We start from the raw sequence: 19,493 nt of genomic DNA, 5'->3' as shown, positions 1-19,493 counted from the left end.
GGTTCCTATTCTTTGCACCTCTTATAGCAATTATGAGGCTGTCGATAAGTGTCTCTTTTACTGCTTCTATCTCACTGCTGCCTTTTAGAGACAGCCAGGCCTAGTAAAGCTGACAGTGCAGGCAAACATAAGGCTCACAGGAGCTGATGCAATCACAACCGAGCAAGACACCCTAATTTTACTCTAGTCAGCAAGAGGCCGAAACTGCAACCAGTATCCATTACCTGATTAATCATAAGATTGCAAAGAAATAAAATTTGACATCTTAAGAGAGGTGCAGTGAAACAAAAGCTAGCATCGGCAGCTGCTCCTGGCTTTAGAAAAACTACAGCCATAAATGTGTCCTTTAGCAAATTAACTAATTACTCCAGAGATGCTGCTCTTTGACGAAGGGAAAGAAACTGGTTTTACCGGGCAGTGTCTGTGTGTAAAAGTGCGAAATGGAATGAAAAGTGGTAAGTTGGACAGTGCTGAAATGGTTCAGTTGTACACTCAGCAAAGCTTCCGAACATTAATGAAAGTTAAACTCGTGACCGGTATCATTCTGAGCGAGGATAAAAAAAATGTGCTAACACGACACAGCGCTGAGTAATAAAAGAGAAACATAAAGGGTTTAATGTTGCATGCTTTGCAAGAGAATCAGTTTGTAACCAAACAGTGATACTTATTCCCATCACTGAATAATTTGCACATTGAAAGACTTACTTCAAGTTTTTAAAAAGTACACTTGCTTTTACTTTTCTCTTTGTATGTTTTCTGAGACAAATCTGAACGCAAAAGACATTTAACTCAAGTCTGTTCAAACTTTCTGTAGAAAAACTTTCCTTCCAACAAAAGAAAAAATATATCGGGTAAGTTAACTAAATGAAAACACTTGATTGAATCACCTGCTGAGGAATAGCCATTATGGATGACTACATTTCAAGTAAAATAGTACAATGAAGGTGCCTTGACCACTTGTCCAAAGACAGGTAAAATCCAAAGGAATTTAGCTGTTCATGTCTTTGTGTGTGGCACACACAAGCACAAACTTGTGAGATTTCTATCAAATGTAAACGGATGTCAGTTAGTCTTTTAACCCTGAGTGACATCAGTTTTAGTGGCTTCCCCTCATAAAAGTAGAAGTTCTCATATGGAAAGTGAACAATTGTATTTGATATAATGGTTTGAACTGGGATTACAAATTTGAAACAGTTTTACAGATAGAAAAAATAAAGTAAAAAGGTTATATGATAAACAAGCTTCCACAGTAAATAACCTGAAACATTAGTAAAATATCCACAGCGGTTTCATAAAAAAAAAAAAAAAGATCCTAGCTGATCTACATGATTAGTAATGCATTTACTGTACTTAACATCAGTCCAGCTGCTGGAAACAGCTGCTCAGCTGGAACAGATGATGTTGCAGCATCTACATTAGTCCAGGAAATATCTCAGTATTTACTGCCAACTTTAAAATGTATTTATACTTTATGCTTCACTTTTGTTTGACTGTTGTTGGAGGCATCTAACTAGGGTCTTGCTGCTCCTGAATGTTAGCACCGTTAGCAGCTACAGCTGTTCCATGTCAGTTTCAAATCTTTGTCAGCAATAGCATGAAAATCCTCGTGTAGACTCAGCATTATCGGTTTCTGATAGTTCCTTAAGATGCTAGACACCTTTTTACCATCTGATGATGCAGAATTTGTCCACATTTAGCAGGTAAATAGCAGGGAGGTGCATGTAAAACATGCTACCCTTATGGGCAGTCAGTAAACACACTTGTAACTCCATTTCAGAGGAAAATGATTCACCTGGTGGTGCAAGCAGGTACTACATGCAATCTCCAATTCCCCATCTTCTGCCTTTTAAAATGATTACGTTGCAACTAATTGAGAAAAAAAACATTAACATCACTAGATAAGAACAAAAAATGAAACATAAACATGTATGTATTGTATATAAATTCAGACGATTGTCAATGAATGATGGGAATCACGCTGTGGCCGTCAGAAACAGCATATGAACGAAGACAATACTTCAGATTTCATGCTTCCTTTTAGCATCAAAACACAGAATGAAGGGATATCTTGTGAGGAATTGTCTTCTTTGTTTTTGTGTGCATTTTGTCATTTTTGACATCAGTCCAGACAGGGCTGATATCCCCTCATCTAAATGTATTACATTACAGGGCAGCTCACCGGTACTAATTACAAAAGCCAATCAGATAATGAAAATAGTCCATCTGGCACAGGGAAAGGAAGGTGAAAAAAGCAGTAACAAGCAGACGAGAAGAGAGAGATAGCAGATGAATCTCCTCAATCTGGCACTTTTTTTTTTTTAACAAACTCCTTCTCACCCTCTCCTACTGCCTGCATCTCTCTGGAAATGAAATATTCATGGATGCCTGGTTTTTATCTGCTGCTTATCATCCTTCCAGCCTCCTGCTCTGCTACTACTGCTGCGATTGCTACTACAAGTGCTCAGAGAGAGGCCTGTTTCACCTGTCGTCAACCCCTACCTGCAAGTCCACACTGTTTATTTAAAGAGCTGCTGCATATACTCAAGTGTGATCTCCAGTCCTATTCTTTTTAATCTCCCACCCACACAGGAAGACAAGAAAACATGTGGGGGGTGGAGTATCTATTTCTAGGTGCAGATATTGCAGAAATTGAAAGGGGGAGGGAGAAAAAGGAACACGTGAATGGAGGGGGGAAGATACCGCACATGGCGCACTGGGAAGAGCATCATTTTATGGCTGTGATATCTCCTGAAATCTCAGCAACTCGTGATGTTTCCCCCCAACAGAGAGCAAATATGGAAAAATATTCCATCACTGAAGGGAGAGAAAGCTCTGGCTCTATTTTCAGAGCGTGATAACCAATATTTGTTATCACTCTCGCTCAGGATGCTGAAGCTGCATCCTTCAGCCTGAGCTGCTTTACAACTTCAAGAGAAGAGCAATTGCTCCCCCAAGTGGATCCTCAGTGCTCAGCCGTTTGATTGTTCAGTTTATTCAGGACATAAGCTACTGACTACAGTTGAGCTGGTGAGTGGGTACATTAAAAAAAAACAAATAAAAAAAACAAAAACCAAAAACAAGGACAGGCAATTGCAGTCCGTGTTGCATAATTGCCATTAATATCAAAATCCTTACCATTACCACCAGTACTACAACTTCTTGCAAGCTATTCTAAAAAGACCCCCTGTACCCTGCTGAAATAAGATAAATTATTTCAGACTTGCAAATTTTTTTCTGTTTTATTTTATTACGACGAATATTTTATGTATCCCTTTGTTATGTTCCATCAAAAATTTTGAACATTATTTACACTTATCATCATCATTATAACATACCATTATTATTATCATACCGGGTTTTGCAAAAGTTCTGTTACACGGTTTCATGATCTTTAGAGACGTTTACATGTCGGAGTGAAAAATTCCATTAAACAAACTGAAAGTTCTACCTTATAGGCAGGTGTCATTAACACAAATTTGTTCTCCGGTGAAGTTGTATCAAGATGGAAGTCAAAAGAGTTGAGATATCTGCTCTCCTTCATGCTGGCCACAACAAGTCTGACAGAGCCAAGCAGTTGAACATCAGCCGGACGACCGTCCACAGAGTCACGGAGAGGCTCAAGAATGGTGAAGATCTTTCAGTGATCTTTCAAGAATGGTGAAGACCTGAAAGATCTTCACCATTCTTTAGCCTCTCCGCGACTCTGTGGACGGTCATCCGGCTGATGTTCAGCACGAAGGAGAGCAGATATCTCAAATCTTTTGACTTCCATCTTGATACAACTTCACCGGAGAAAAAAATTTGTATTAAGGACACCTGCCTATAAGGTAGAACTTTCAGTTTATTTAATGGAATTTTTCACTCCGACATGTAAACGTCTCTAAAGGTCATGAAACCGAGTGTAACAGAACTTTTGCAAAGCCCGGTATATCATCATTATTTGTATATGCTATCATCATTATAATTATTATTATACATCATCATCATTATGTCATCATCATCTTATATCACCATTATCAATATTATTAACTCCAAGACACGGATAAGCTAAGTGTAAGTGTATTATCTAAACGGTTTACTTTTGATTTCAATGTTGCCTTCATTAAAAATATAAATCCATAAATCCCATGCAAGCTTTGTTAGTATAATTTTGACCCATTTAATTCTATTTTATTGTTCAGCTGTTGTTGAAAAGCATTTTTTTTAGGAAAATCATATTGAAATGTTTGTTATGAAAATGAATTTATGTTTTTCACCTGGTTGGCCACTAGAGGGAAGCATCCACTGTGTCACTAAAGACTGCATGGTTCAGTGATTTTCCGAGAAGGGTCTTTTTATGTACACACTCAACATACAGTGGTTTGATGCTGATGTGCTGTTTTTATTGTAGTATTTTGCTGCTTTAGATGAGGAAATGTCCTCTTCAGACTTAATTTCTATGACCTTTACGTTGATTGCCCTGAGAGCTCTGATTTGAAACCGTCCTACCAGAGTAATCTCCGGCTGTTGAGCCCCTATCAGGGGTGGACTGGCCATCTGGCATATCGGGTACTGTCCCGGTGGGCCGGTGTCTAGTGGGGCTGGTCAACAGGTTCCCCCGGACCTGTAATCAGTAAATTGTAATGACATTTTAATTTTCACGGGTCACTTCTATTATCCCAGCACAGCTTGTCCAGTGTTTACGTCGTTGGTTATCAGCTCAGGAAACACACAGACCAATTACATATGAATTCAGTCATCCCATGTGACGCTACATTTCAACACTTCTTTAAGTTTTTTTTTCTTCTTAGAATTGACTTATCTGCTGATCTGCTGCCCGTTAAAGCACGCCGGCCCGCGGGCGGGCCGTTTTTTTTTTATCGGTATACGCTTTTTTTTAAATAGAAGGACACTGCAAACGCGATTATACAAACACTATACAGACATAGAAAGCTGAGATTCTCATGAATCCGCCGGTATAAACCACTTTCAGATGTGATTACCACAGCGGGTAATATAAACACATTTATCCAACAAACAACAAGTCATGTAAACGTGCACAGTTCACCTGTCGACGCAGTTTGGACGCTCGTTTCTGGTCATAAAAGAAGATAATCCACAAAAACCGGCCAGAACCCAAGCTTAGCCATCCAGAGGAAACAATCCAGTATAATACTTTGGCCAAAACATGTCTCGAAATAGGTAAAAAATCCAGAAAACGATCGGCTCCGTGCGCGTGCACGCGGCGCGTGGTGGCGCTGTGCGTTTCATATTCACTGCATCTTTCTATTATAACTTTATCATACACGGTCCTATTTTCTTTGTTCGCGATTCAAAATGGATACTGGAGGCTTCTCGACCGCTTCAAACCGGACTTCAACCAATCAGGTGACTCGTTTCCGCCTACTTCGGCGATATAGCCAACCATGGCCGAGTCTGACAGATATCGATTACATCACTTGATTGACTTGTTTCTCAGCAAATCACGCCGGAGGAAACGTTAGATTGACAGGCCTGGTAGCCAATGAGCTTGCTGAATGGCTTGAATATAAATCCCGCCTCTGCCAGCGGCTTTATATGATATTTCATTCGTGAGCTCCGGGCTCCACCTGCTGTTTCTCTGTATTCCTCTCAATCTGTGTGTGTGATCGACACTGAAGCCTATCTGAAGTGATTTTTTGAGTTCTTTATGAGTTTTTGGAATGAAAATGAAGTGGAAAATGAAGTGAAAATGAATTTATACCATTCTGTAGAGAGTGTGCACAGTGTATAAAGAGTGTATCCAACATTGACAGGGGCGGAGCATATCAGTACAAATACATGTGTGAAACACTCATTTCTTGTAGTATTGCTCTGAAATTTTGACCTGAACTATGTAAGACCCCAGGCTTTTGCAATATCGTGTTTTCAAGCTCTTACAGTGCTGCCACACTGATTTTCAGGTGTTTTATTAGGGAAAAAATGTAGGCGAGAAAAAAAATTCATCCTAATTCAGTGTGTGCCAACATGAAATACTCTGTGCCAGTAGCACCTAGAGTAATTCTGACTGCACTGGGTGAAAATTCAGGTTGTCAGCTTTCAAATGAGACCCCAACCATGCATGTACTCCAAACAGTTCAAGAACAGCATTCAATTTACTTTCTGTAAATCTCAGTAGAAATTTCGGGCGGAAATTGACCAAACCTTACAAAGGCTGACTAACCAAAATTTCAGTTGATTAAAATGGATGTTTTTTGTTTTTATTACAGATTGCTCGAGGCAAAAATAAACTTTGCTTTAGGCTAAGGCCAACAGCAGGTATCTGGTAGCTGCTAGCTTTCAGCTGACATATTCCTCTGACTTTAGCTGTCTCGCTAGCTGTCTTTCTGTGATTTTTGCTGTGTAATGAAGAAAAAAAGAGAACCAGAAAGAAGAACAAATGGCAAAAAGACAGGTCAAACAATAAAAAAAAATTGTTTAAATGAAACTTGCCAGAGAAGGAAACAAGTTACAATAGAAGGCAGCTGATGAATTCTCGAAACCTTTGCGCTACAGTCCCAAGAACAAAAGCAAAAACTATAAAACTACCAAAATACTCAACAGCAAAGAGCAGAACACTGGAAAACTGGGGAAAGGAGACAAGAAAAATGAGGCGTTGGGAAAACAAACAGACAGAAAGAAAGAGCAAGGCTAGACTTTAAATACTCAGACTACTGATTGGAAAAGATCACACTAGGGCAGCCAATCAGAGACAAGAGAAGTAAAGACAAAAAAGTAAGAATTTTCCAAATAAAACAGGAAGTAGCGATCCAGAGAGACACAAAACACACACGGACATACATAGGGAGATATGATTCCATTAGTATAATGATGTGAAGTTATGTTTTTTTCTCAGCAGAGAAAAATGCAAACAAATCGACAGAAGAGCTATTTTGTCTGAACATTTGTTTGCTTTGTTAATTTGTTTGACTCATTAAAAACAACAAAAAAGGCAACCTGAGAAAACCTGGACAGTGTCAGTCCATAATAGAAAATAAACCGACACTGCCTGCTCTGTTTTCGTGGTTTTAATAGAAGTGCACATTCCTAAACATGGAGTTAAATGAGGACATTCCCTTTAACCTAATTTTCATTTTCTAAACCGCATTAGTCACTGGTGTCACGGGGCTGGTGGTAATTAGAGACTTGCATTTAAATAGACTTCAACTGAATCATTCTTATGATGTTCAAACATTCCATCCCCAGTCGCCAATAGGGGTCGATTGATTGGGTATTGCCTGATCAGTTACTTGAACAGTAAGCCTGGTTTTGGCCAGATTTATCACTAATTGAGAGGCTTTTCAGAATAGACAGAGAATGCCGCCGGGAGGGCTTTCACTTCTGAGAACCGAGGAGAATAAGAGCTTTACAAGAGTGCTATTGCAGGTCAAGCCACTCCTCAGGGAACTGTGTGTGCAATGTATCAATTCAGGGCGATGCAATGTTGCATGACACCTGAACACTACACATGAGGAATGAAGATCTCATTCAGAAAGTATGAACATTAATCTGCTGCTATAACATCCTTCTTTAATAGAAACAAAGGGGCTGAATTCATTACACAAATAAACAAACAAACATGCAGTGTCCACATACAACATAACTGTATGTATGATCATGAATGCAGTTATGTTGGATTATATAATTAGCCCAACAAAAACGGTAGCAGCTAGCACATTTGTGTTGAAGTTCAAATATGATTTAAAACTCACCAGATAAACACTGAGGTCATTTTTCAGGGTATAATCCGTAAAAAAGTGAACTGATCAATGAAAGTTTAAAAATGGAAATAATCAGAAAGGACTATCTCATAAAAATATTGTAATTTTTTATTGTTTTTCATTTGTTTTCTGTATTTCATTGAAAAGGGAATATGGATGGATGGATGGATGGATGGATGGATGGATGGATGGATGGATGGATGGATAGATAGATAGATAGATAGATAGATAGATAGATAGATAGATAGATAGATCGATAGATAGATAGATAGATAGATAGATAGATGGATAGATGGATGGATAGATAGTGTATTATTTTCTACATTGTAGATTAAGACTGAAGATTAACTTTTGCATTACCCAAATTTAACTTTTGTGTTTATAACATAATTCCATTTGTGTTCTTTTATACAGTGTAGAAAGTAATTCAATAAAAACCACTGAATGAGAAAGTATGTCCAAACTTTTGACTGACAGTGTATACACACGTGGACAAAATTGTTGGTACCCCTCAGTTAAAGAAGGAAAAACCCACAATTCTCACTGAAATCACTTGAAACTCACAAAAGTAACAATAAATAAAAATTTATTGAAAATTAAATAATCAAAATCAGCCATCACTTTTGAATTGTTGATTAACATAATTATTAAAAAAAACAAACTAATGAAATAGGGCTGGACAAAAATGATGGTATCCATAACTTAATGTTTTGTTGCACAACCTTTTGAGGCAATCACTGCAATTAAACGATTTCTGTATTTGTCAATGAGCGTTCTGCAGCTGTCAACAGGTATTTTGGCCCACTCCTCATGAGCAAACAGCTCCAGTTGTCTCAGGTTTGATGGGTGTCTTCTCCAAATGGCATGTTTCAGCTCCTTCCACATATGTTCAATGGGATTCAGATCTGGGCTCATAGAAGGCCACTTTAGAATAGTCCAACGCTTTTCTCTCAGCCATTCTTGGGTGTTTTTGGCTGTGTGTTTTGGATCGTTGTCCTGTTGGAAGACCCATGACCTGCGACTGAGACCAAGCTTTCTGACACTAGGCAGCACATTTCTCTCCAGAATGCCTTGATAGTCTTCAGATTTCATCGTACCTTGCACACTTTCAAGACACCCTGTGCCAGATGCAGCAAAGCAGCCCCAAAACATTACTGAGCCTCCTCCATGTTTCACCGTAGGGACAGTGTTCTTTTCTTCGTATGCTTGGTTTTTGAGTCTATGAACATAGAGTTGATGTGCCTTACAAAAAAGCTCCAGTTTGGTCTCATCTGTCCAAAGGACATTCTCCCAGAAGCTTTGTGGCTTGTCAACATGCATTTTTGCAAATTCCAGTCTCGCTTTTTTATGAGTTTTTTTCAGCAGTGGTGTCCTCCTTGGTCGTCTCCCATGAAGTCCACTTTGGCTCAAACAACGACGAATGGTGCGATCTGACACTGATGTACCTTGGCCTTGGAGTTCACCTTTAATTTCTTTGGAGGTTGCTCTGGCCTCTTTGGATACAATTCGAACGATCCGTCTCTTCAATTTGTCATCAATTTTCCTCTTGCGGCCACGTCCAGGGAGGTTGGCTACTGTCCCGTGGGTCTTGAACTTCTGAATAATATGAGCCACTGTTGTCACAGGAACTTCAAGCTGCTTAGAGATGGTCTTATAGCCTTTACCTTTAAGATGTTTGTCTATAATTTTTTTTTCGGATGTCCTGGGACAATTCTCTCCTTCGCTTTCTGTTGTCCATGTTCAGTGTGGTACACACCTTTTCACCAAACAGCAGGGTGACTACTTGTCTCCCTTTAAATAGGCAGACTGAGTGATTATGAGTTTGGAAACACCTGTGATGTCAATTAAATGACACACCTGAGTTAATCATGTCACTCTGGTCAAATAGTTTTCAATCTTTTATAGAGGTACCATCATTTTTGTCCAGGCCTGTTTCATTAGTTTGTTTTTTTAAATAATTATGTTAATCAACAATTCAAAAGTAATGGCTGTTTTTGATTATTTAATTTTCAATAAATTTTTATTTATTGTTACTTTTGTGAGTTTCAAGTGATTTCAGTGAGAATTGTGGGTTTTTCCTTCTTTAACTGAGGGGTACCAACAATTTTGTCCACGTGTGTATGTAGCCCAAAGACTGTTTTTTTTTCTTCTGTGTGTAATCAAGTCAAAAGCAAGTGAATGTTAAAGAATAAATTATATCATTGCAAGGTAAAGGTGTTGCTAAACTCTATATAACTCAAATTAGTGATAAAATTGACAGAAGTAATTCACATAGAGGTCTGACTCAATGGAGGTCTGTCAGATATGCCAGGAGGAGAAAACACATTTAAATAAATGTTCATTGTCCTTTATTTGCACTTTCATTCACGACTTTACAGAACACAACAGATTTGCAAAGCAGTGCTGCACTGTATGTTTTCCATACAAAATCGGTGATAGAAACAATTGTGTGCAATACGTGCTACTTCCAACAGACAACAATAGTACAGAACAGTCAACACAGACTTGTTGCACACTCTTACTACCACTTGTGAGGTTTCTGGACAAAATATATGGAGACAGAAAAAGCCAAATTTGATGTCACTTTTCTTTTGTGGTGTATAAATAGTAGTTTGCATTGTAATTTAGAAATAGTCCTTCGAAAATACAGTTTGTGACAGAGACATGGTGTAATGCAATGGTTCTCAACCCTGTTCCTCAGGACCCCATGTCCTGCATGTTTTAGATGCTTCCCTGCTCCAACACACCTGACTCAAATGATCATCTCGTCATCAGGCTTCTGCAGAGGCTTGATGACGAGCTGATCATTTGAATCAGGTGTGTTGGAGCAGGGAAGCATCTAAAACATGCAGGACAGTGGGTCCTGAGGAACAGGGTTGAGAACCACTGGTGTAATGAATACACAAAATAGAAAGCTACAAAAAAGTGCTTTGAGGAGATATAAAGTTTTTAAGTTGAAGTTGCTTTTTTTTTTACTCAGTAATGTGTTTAATGAAGCCTGCAGATACCATCACTGTAAATTCCAATCCACCCATGAAGCATAAATATAGTGTAGAGATATATACATTTTTTAAAAATGATTTTTCAATGCTGTTTTTCATCTTTGTTAACTTGCTACTGAATATTGTCGTGATTTATGTGGCTTTGTTTTGTCACTTAGTAGCTATACTGCAACTTGACTCCAGTAGTTTGTCTTCTTCAAATTGATATTATATAGAAAAACTGCAAATAACAAGCGACAAGCTAGTTTTGGTACAAGAAATTTCCAGTGTTAAGTTGCTCTCAACAAACTGAAATTCCCTATCGTGTCTGTAGCATTTGGCCTAGTTGTTAACCTGATGATATAAATCTTTAACACATCGCATACTGAATAAATAAATAAATAAAATTTTAGTGTAGTTTCCAATAATAGCAAAGCGCTGTAGTTCTAAATTGATATCTTTGTACACAGGAGTAAAAAGTTAATTTGTCGGGGACTACTTTCAGATGTAAATTAATACACATTAATGGCTAGGATGATGCTAAAAACTGTATTGTGGTATTAAATTGGGCTCAGGTTTTCTTTTTTTTTTTATTGCTTTTTAATACAAAAGGCATAAGACAATTTTTCTGGAAAGTAAAGACTAACCTGAGTTAGTAAAATTTGACAATTGAAAACATTCATGTAAATAAATAAGTATTTTAAGATTTAGCTATTTATATAAAACAGCCTAAAACAAGTTAAACGATCAAATCCTGAAATATGGAGCAGCAAAAAATTAGACAGTTTATTGCCTTTTATATCAGGGTGTTAATATTTTATGATAGATTAATACTGACATATCTTTTACTGAATTTAAATAATTCTGACAGAAGTAATACTGCTGTTTTCTGTGTAGTTGAATATACAGGTTGTAGAATTTAGATCAAATGGAAATGACATACAATGAATGCACAGCAGCAATTCAATTTGTAAACAAAGATGAAAAACAGCATTCATTTACATTACATACATCCTCACAGATCAGACTAGAAACAGACCAAAACAACTGATACCTGAGATTCAAGTTGATGCCAAAGAAGACACCACTGTAGTCGCCATCATCTAACAGCAGACCAGACGCTACCATCAGCATTTCACATTTTTCATCTGTATAAACGTTACGACTTAAATTCATAGTTATCATTATTAACTGGACCTGCAAGATTTCACACATGAACTGAGAAAAAAAAATGCAGACAGCAGCCTGATTTGGAACGCTTTCCTCTGTGCATAAGCATCAGCTGGATCAATCCTGATTTTGAACAATGTGCTTTCTGGAAAACTGGACTCTACATTTGAACTTATACAGACAGGAGTGAAATCACATGACAAATCATTTTGATTCACCAACATAGGGAGCAGGAAACAAAACAGAGTTCTTATATGTATTTAAATAAATTTAAGGAAATATATTAAATCACAGAACATTTTACTTCTTGATGATGCATTTAAATGAAAGCGGGGAGTTATAAAGGCCTGGACAGACAAAGCAAAGGAATAATGTAATCCAACACAATAGCCCTGCAGCAAACACCGTTTTTTGAATTCCTTCGAGAGGATATTTTTTATAAGAATATATTTTCTTTAAACTGCAACTGATCTAGTATTGTGTAAAATACAAAAATACAATAAAATACAAAAATACAGTGCAGTCTGCTATATCTACTGTACAAAATATTGCCTCATTTGAACCCTCTCTGTCATTGGATTGGATTACATCAGGTGTCAAAAGTGTTTAGTTTCCATAAAATGTTTTTTGAAATGGGTAGATTTTTGGAAAACAACAACAACAACAACAACAGAAAACATTCTCCATTTGATTATGTAATCCATGTGTCTTTGAGTATTTAACCTTTATTATTGGCCTTCGCCAGTATGGAGTCCCAGGTGTGCCAAATTTGACGACGCATAGAAAACAATGGTAGACTTTCTTAAGCATTGTGTTTGCTGATATTTGGTCAGGACTGTCCATGTAAGAGTTGAGCAGCTCTTTTTTTGTTGCAGTTTTTGACATAAACATTCCATTTCTTCCAAACTTGACTAAAACCACAAACTACCTCACAAGTTTTGCATATTTTGTAAAGAATTGCTATAAATCCACTGAAAAAAAAATGTGGTTGAACACATAAGTGAGCTTCTTACAATGATGCAAGTTGACCAAAACTCATGCTGTTTGACTCTTAACAGCTCTTAAAACATTTTGCATTTGCTTCAAAATGTAGCATTTGACAAAACATGAGCGGAAATCCATTGTTAAAGAGATACGCTAGATGTGGTTAAAGCAGAAAAAAAGGAAAGAAATTCATCCTTTCATAACAACGGAAGTTGCACAACACAAGCAATGACCACTACAAGACATGCACAACTGATGGATAAATTTAGACTGCAAGGATAATTATCACTTAAGGGTTGCTGGAGAATCCTCGAAGGGCCTGAGTTTCTCGTGTTGCTGTCATTATGGAAACCAGGCAGGTGTTTAAGACGTGTTCAACCCTTTCAAGGCTTCAGCTTCTGCACAGCACTGAGTGCTGACACATGGTGGTAAACAAAAGAGGCTCAATGTGGCATGTTTACAAAGGATTTAGCAAACCAGTGATGCCAGCATTCAGCAGTAAATAGATCATCACTTGACAAGAAAAAGTCCCACTTCACCAGAAAATGCAATTGTGTTTTATTTGCTTGCTTTGTCTTACTAATTTTTGGCTGTTTGCTTCCGATGTTGTCCGGTACTAACCCTTTGTATATAACCACAACAGACTATTTTGTTTGATTGTTTGTTAAACCTTACGGATAAAATAACCAAATGGGATTGCTGGTATTTAGATAATCCAAGAAATGGAATGCCTGAAAAATCCAGGTACTTCTCCATATTGATGCAAAAATACAGACAAAAATGATTCTGCCAACCATTTATGCATGAATTTGCAACATTGTGCACAATGGGAGATATATTTATAACCAGATATATTCAAGGGAACAGAGAAAAAATAACTCTCCTATGGTTGAATAATTCAAAACACCTATACAGAAAGAGTTGGAATCAGTTTCCAGGGCTTGGAGTGGATACTTGTTGAAGTGAAGTCTGCTTTCCTGTTAACATATTCCTCTTGCCTTAACTTGATTTTAATTCTATTGCTAACTTGTACTTTCACAATAAGGAGATATTTCTGCCGACTCCAGAGACCTGAAATATAATTTAAAAGGAGTTCTGGGTGGTGGATGGGCCTGTAATGCGTCTGGCTTGAGTTTTCCACCAGTGACAGATAAGCAAGAACTGTTGTATTAGTATTCGTCATTATAGACATCTTTCCTTAACATAAACCAAGCATATTTTCACTACCTTAGCCATTGTTCATCTGCTATAACTGTGATCTCTCTCTAACCTTAACTTTGCTCTGAAGTACAGCTTTGGTCTTTCTGATATAGTCACAAACAAAAGTTCACATAGACTTGTGAAGACCTAGCCTAGCCGCGCTAGACCTAGGTCTGAAGACACAAGGCTCTCGGAACTCTCGACAGGGAGGGAGGTGGGCTAAAAGGTTGTCTTTCAAATCACTCTGCAGCAATTGGGTAGGTATACAACCAATCAGCACAACGAATAGGCTGACGTAGTTCCTAGAGCGCCGGAAATCAGAGGATGCGGGAATTCGGTGAAGCCTTATTTATACAGTCAATGGGTGAAGCTCAAGTATATTACAGACATGTTAACAGCTTCAAATCTTTAACCCCTTAGTCCCTACAGCCCCCGCCGGCAGGGGCTGTAGGGACTAAGAGTAGGTGCCTCAAAAACAGGGCTCAGGAACTAAGGGGTTAAGGGATGTGGCCAAAGCCGAGTCGAAAGATAATTGTTTATTGTGCGCAGACATCTTCTTGTCTATCCTTGTTTCTATGGTTGTTTCCGGTTGTTTCTGTCAGAATCGTCGCGCCTCTGTCGTCACTTAGTTACGCCCGCCTTGTGACTCTACACTTCATGGTGATTCGTCGGCCAGTTTTAGGAGAATCCAACCTCGAGGCTTACTGAGGGTAACTAGACCGACCATGGCAGAGAATTAAATGCGTTGCCGTGGGTTGTCTAGCGCAGCTAGGCTAGTAAAGACCATGTATATCAAGACAATCTTGAGTTTCCAGTGACTTCTATTACTGAATTCATTTAAACATAAGCTTCTTTGTCACAAAAAGCAGACATTTTGGTTCTTCACAGATGTTTTAGAGGCCTGCTGGAAATATGACAAAGTCTGCTGGGCATATAAGTGAATGTAACCTTTTGTTCTTGACTGTAAATGCCTCTCAGCTAGAGCTTTGAATAGAGTCATAACACAAATTTGTGTTTTTCTCAAAATGCCAAACTTTCTTCAATGGATCACACAAAAGATGTCACTTCTGGTCCCTGAATGGGTTCAGATTGTATTCAGTCTTATTCAGAACTTGAGGTTTGAGCAGCTAAAATCAGGGGACTTTTCCTGACCTTTAAAAGCTTAGATGCTCTGACTAAACAGTCTGCATAATCAGATGTGATTCAAGCAGCAAAACTTGTAGAGGAGAAGCTGATGTGGTAATATTAAGTGGCCTCTGAAGTTCACTTGACAAATGAACTTCACCTGCTGAAGTGTTTTCAGAAATGATGATCACACTCCAACATTTCCGTGAGTGTTATTAACATTGTTTTGTAATCAAGGACTTTCATTTGGCACTAGACAGCAGTCATTCATCTAGCACATTGTCTTCATCTGTTTGCCTCCACTTTCATCGTGTCTTCCCTGACCTGTGATTTACCCTGATGCTACGAGCTGGCTTTTTTTCTTTGGGACTTCAATCAGGATTCTTGCCATTCCACCCACTTCATTTCCAGATGACCCTGCCGTTGAACTCTCTGAGCACTAAAGTGGTTCTCTGTATACCAGCAGAGAATCTGTCTCCCCTTCTTTCACCCTTGCGGTGATATTAAAATGGATCAAACAATTTGACAGTGGTGTGGAGTGAAAGTGCAAAAACAGACATGCATGAACAAGCGAAGCACATTTTTGAATATTGCTTATCTTCATTCCAGAAATGTGCATACATGAACATTAAACACAAAGTTAAAGAACATTTTCATGAATGAGGCCCAAGGCATGTGCAAAAGGGAAAACACTCAACCAAGTAAAATTATAATACTAGTTTGGAAATTTGCTCGTCTACTTTCTTGCCAAGAGTTGGATAAAAAGATCTTTCAGAGATTCCCGATAGACTGCTCAAATTAGGCATATTTTGAAAACCACACTGACGGAGGTCTTAAACTTAAAAGGTTTGTCAATTTTTGTATAACAGTTTCATTATTAGAGAACCAGCAGTTCAATTTTTAAATCAGATTTTATTTATATTGCGCCAATGACAGGTCAAATTGTCTCAAGATGCTTTACAGAACCCACATGCCTGGTTAGCTGGCAGTAGACATGCTAGCAGATTAGTTTGCAAGTCTCAGTGGTGCTAGCTCAATTACATCCAGCAGCTGATAGACGACATTTCAGCTAGACTCCTTCTTGTTCTATAAATGTTCTCACAATGCTTTAAAATAGCTTTTAAACTTGCAGGTGATGTTGTGGGACCATCTCTTGCTGTCTGTGTAGCATAGCATAAGAACTGGTAATGAATAGACGGGTAGAATTCATTCCATCAGCACCAGTGAATCTCACTAATGAACGCATAACATCTTTTCGTTTAATCCACAAACAGAAAGTGAAAATGTCTGTGCTCAGCCACCCAATTTCCGCACAAAAAATGCTACTTTTCATGTTTTATTTTTTAGTTTGTATATGGATTAAACAAGCACGATATAAATTGTTAGTGAGAATTTTTAATTTGAGTGAAGAACCTATATTTAAACTTTGCAGATATCTCTGCTCATCTTTCCCATCTGCTACCAGTCTTTATGCTAAGCTAACAGTTTCTTGGCTACAGTTTCAAACTTAACAGAGATCAGGAGATCTTTTCGTCTTGTTCTCGGCAAGACAGAAAATAAGCTTATCTCTTAAAAAAAAGACAAACCAACAATAAATACATTTAAAATGATCCCTGAATTAACCATATTTGTTCCTGTGCTCATGGTCACAACTGTAGACACCAACAGAAAGACAGAAATATGAAGGAGTTGTTTCTTTAAGTAAATGCAACATTTATTACCACTTCTCTGCAACAATATACTACATATAAAAGTGTCACAAGAAAGCGTCCTCAGTGCATACCGAATGGAAAGTAAAGTGCACTCAATATTTATGTGTTTGTTTTCTTGGTAGTGTCACAACCTTGTAATGAGTCATCTCTGGAATACATAGCTTTTCATCAATGCTGCAAAATGCTGACATTCTGTAAATGCAAGGCCACAGCCTTCATTTCACTGATTAAAGTGGCGTAACATCTTCTGTGCAGTGTAACAGCTAATAAGAACAGAAGCAAGTGTGATCCAGTGCCTTTTGATATTATATTAATAAATCTACTCTATACAAGAAACAGGTGTGGGACTACAAAAGACAACAGCCTGTACAAACAATAAAATACAACTCTGAGCTTGACATATACACCCAAACCTAATCTGAGGTGGCTCACAAGATGTGTTTCTAATTTTGCAGTTCAGCTTTCAAAATCTTGTTGAAAACACATAACCTTTGAAAATTTTGTAGCATTTTTCAACTTTTGCGAGCTTTGGATTAAAAAGAAAAAAGAAAGCTCAAGATGTGAATTGACTTTGGTTGGAAACTTTGAGTTTTCGGGTCAAGTCGTCTTGCCGGAACATTGTTGATTCGTAGCATTGGCAGTGTTGGCGTGTCTGTAATACTGAAATATGAAGTCAAGAAACTGACACATCACATCACCTGTATGTCGTAACCACCGCAAAAACAACGCAAATCCACAGATTAAGGAAAGCCTCGGGTGGAAAAGATGCGTTTCCGAGGAAGAGGATGCTGGGAGCTGAGAAAAGCACACAGATATGCGACCAAGATGCAAGACTCGGGAAACACCGGCAGCGAGGATGAGCGGTTGATGACATCACACCGGATGAGAGGCAGCATGTGATGGGTTTAGTGTAGGGCACAGAGGGCAGGGAAAAAGGCAAGCTGTCCAATGCTGAAGAGGTAAGGAGGTCACACAGTCTAAAGTCTTTGTGTCACATCTCAATGTGAGCTTCTTTGACTGGTTGTGTGTCCTTTAATGAGCCGGAGATGGTGTAAAACCTGCAAGGACATGAAAATGGCATGAAACATGGGAAGGGAACTCTTTGTTTTATAACACACAAGGGTAACAATTTGATGTAAACCTCATTAGGAGTCATATAATGTTCACTCAGTCATAATACATGACAAAAATAGAGCTCATCAGTCATCATTATAGCGTTGTCCCACAGTTTAGTGACTCAGAACTGCAATTTGTGTCACTGTCACCTCAGCTACTGCAGCTAAAAGTAGTTTTTGTCCCACTGGCCTCAAAACACTGTGCATAAATTGTGTGAATAAGGTTAAGCATGAACCAAAATGACTATTTTTCTTTTTAAAGGCTGATACCAAAGCCAATTATTGGTGATCAAAAAAGACAAATAACCGTTATTTTGAACCAGTAAGGGTCATGTTTTAACAGCATGTGCTAGCAGAGAACCTGTCATTCATAATTAGCCTTCTTCATTAACAAGGGTGACTATATAACTGACTATGTGACATAGAAACGTAAGTAATTAAATTTATACTTTCCCCTCTGTTTATGAAGGCTTTCTATTTTCTTAATCTTTTTCTGTTCTATCATATTTATTGCCCACTGAGGTCCATATCTCACTAAGTACTGTTCTACCAAATATATTTCAGGTTAATTTGTGGTTGCCTTCTAACTTAGCCGCTAGCTGTTAGCATAGCCTTGTCCACTGTGAGAGAAACAAATTTCCTGTTTTGTGGCAACAGCTTGTGTTTCATGTTCCGTTTTTTCAGTCTCTGCTTGAGAGAAATTTCTGAGACGAAAAAGTTACGACAGACAGAGGATGCTGCATCAGACCTGAAGTAGCACCTTTAATTTATAAGAAATAAGCCAATAAAAATATATATCGAAAATTGAGAAAAATGCAAAATATCAGCTATGATAATTGGCCAATGCATGGGGCCTTAATTGGTATCTAATTAATGCCACACGCATTGTTCAGCAGCATTGTACACCGACAAGTCAAAAAAAAATCCAGTTATCCCTGTCTCATCTAAATCTGTTCCAACTTGCTAAAGTCTTTACATTCATAATCTATGCACATGGATCATCATGTGACTTGATCAGTTGGGCAGATTGCAGAACTCCACTGATTTACACTCATACCCTCACATAAAGGGTGCTTGAAAGAGTGCTGTTTCAGAAGTCGGTGTAGTGGTTAGCACTTTTGCCTTGCAGCAAGAAGATCCCTGGTTCGAATCCCGGGGTGGGCCTGGGATCTTTCCACAGTCCAAAAACATGCTGAGGTTAATTGACTACTCTAAATTGCCCGTAAGTGTGAATGCGAGAGTGATTGTTTGTCTGTATATGTAGCCCTGCGACAAACTGGCGACCTGTCCAGGGTGTCCCCTGCCTTCGCCCGAGTCAGCTGGGATAGGCTCCAGCGACCCTAGTGGGGATAAAGCGGTGTATAGAGAATGGATAGATGGATGTTTCAGAAGTATAATCATTCATTTCAATTCCGCACATTTCAACTTCATCGAAACCACAATGCAACTTGAGTGTATTATTATTAAGTGCCTCAAGTGACTCATCAC

General features: G+C 38.3%; 2 protein-coding genes across 4 annotated transcripts in view; one reads left to right on the top strand and one right to left on the bottom strand.

The window, feature by feature from the left end:
• ptchd4 (patched domain containing 4) overlaps positions 1-19,493 on the top strand; it is a 189,900-nt gene that overhangs the window by 71,537 nt on the left and 98,870 nt on the right. The gene's annotated exons all lie outside the window — the stretch shown is intronic.
• opn5 (opsin 5) overlaps positions 10,050-19,493 on the bottom strand; it is a 102,568-nt gene continuing 93,124 nt past the window's right edge. For all 3 annotated transcript variants that reach the window (XM_051960673.1, XM_051960672.1, XM_051960674.1), the window contains one exon: positions 10,050-17,948. In XM_051960673.1, the coding sequence (XP_051816633.1) occupies positions 17,882-17,948 (67 nt within the window). In that variant the 3' untranslated portion in view covers positions 10,050-17,881. The remainder of the gene's footprint in view (positions 17,949-19,493) is intronic.

Source organism: Acanthochromis polyacanthus, chromosome 16 (genome assembly GCF_021347895.1).
Source record: "Acanthochromis polyacanthus isolate Apoly-LR-REF ecotype Palm Island chromosome 16, KAUST_Apoly_ChrSc, whole genome shotgun sequence".
Taxonomy (NCBI): Eukaryota; Metazoa; Chordata; class Actinopteri; family Pomacentridae; genus Acanthochromis; species Acanthochromis polyacanthus.
Note: the sequence above shows the minus strand (reverse complement) of the source record. Positions and strands in the feature narration are given on the sequence as shown.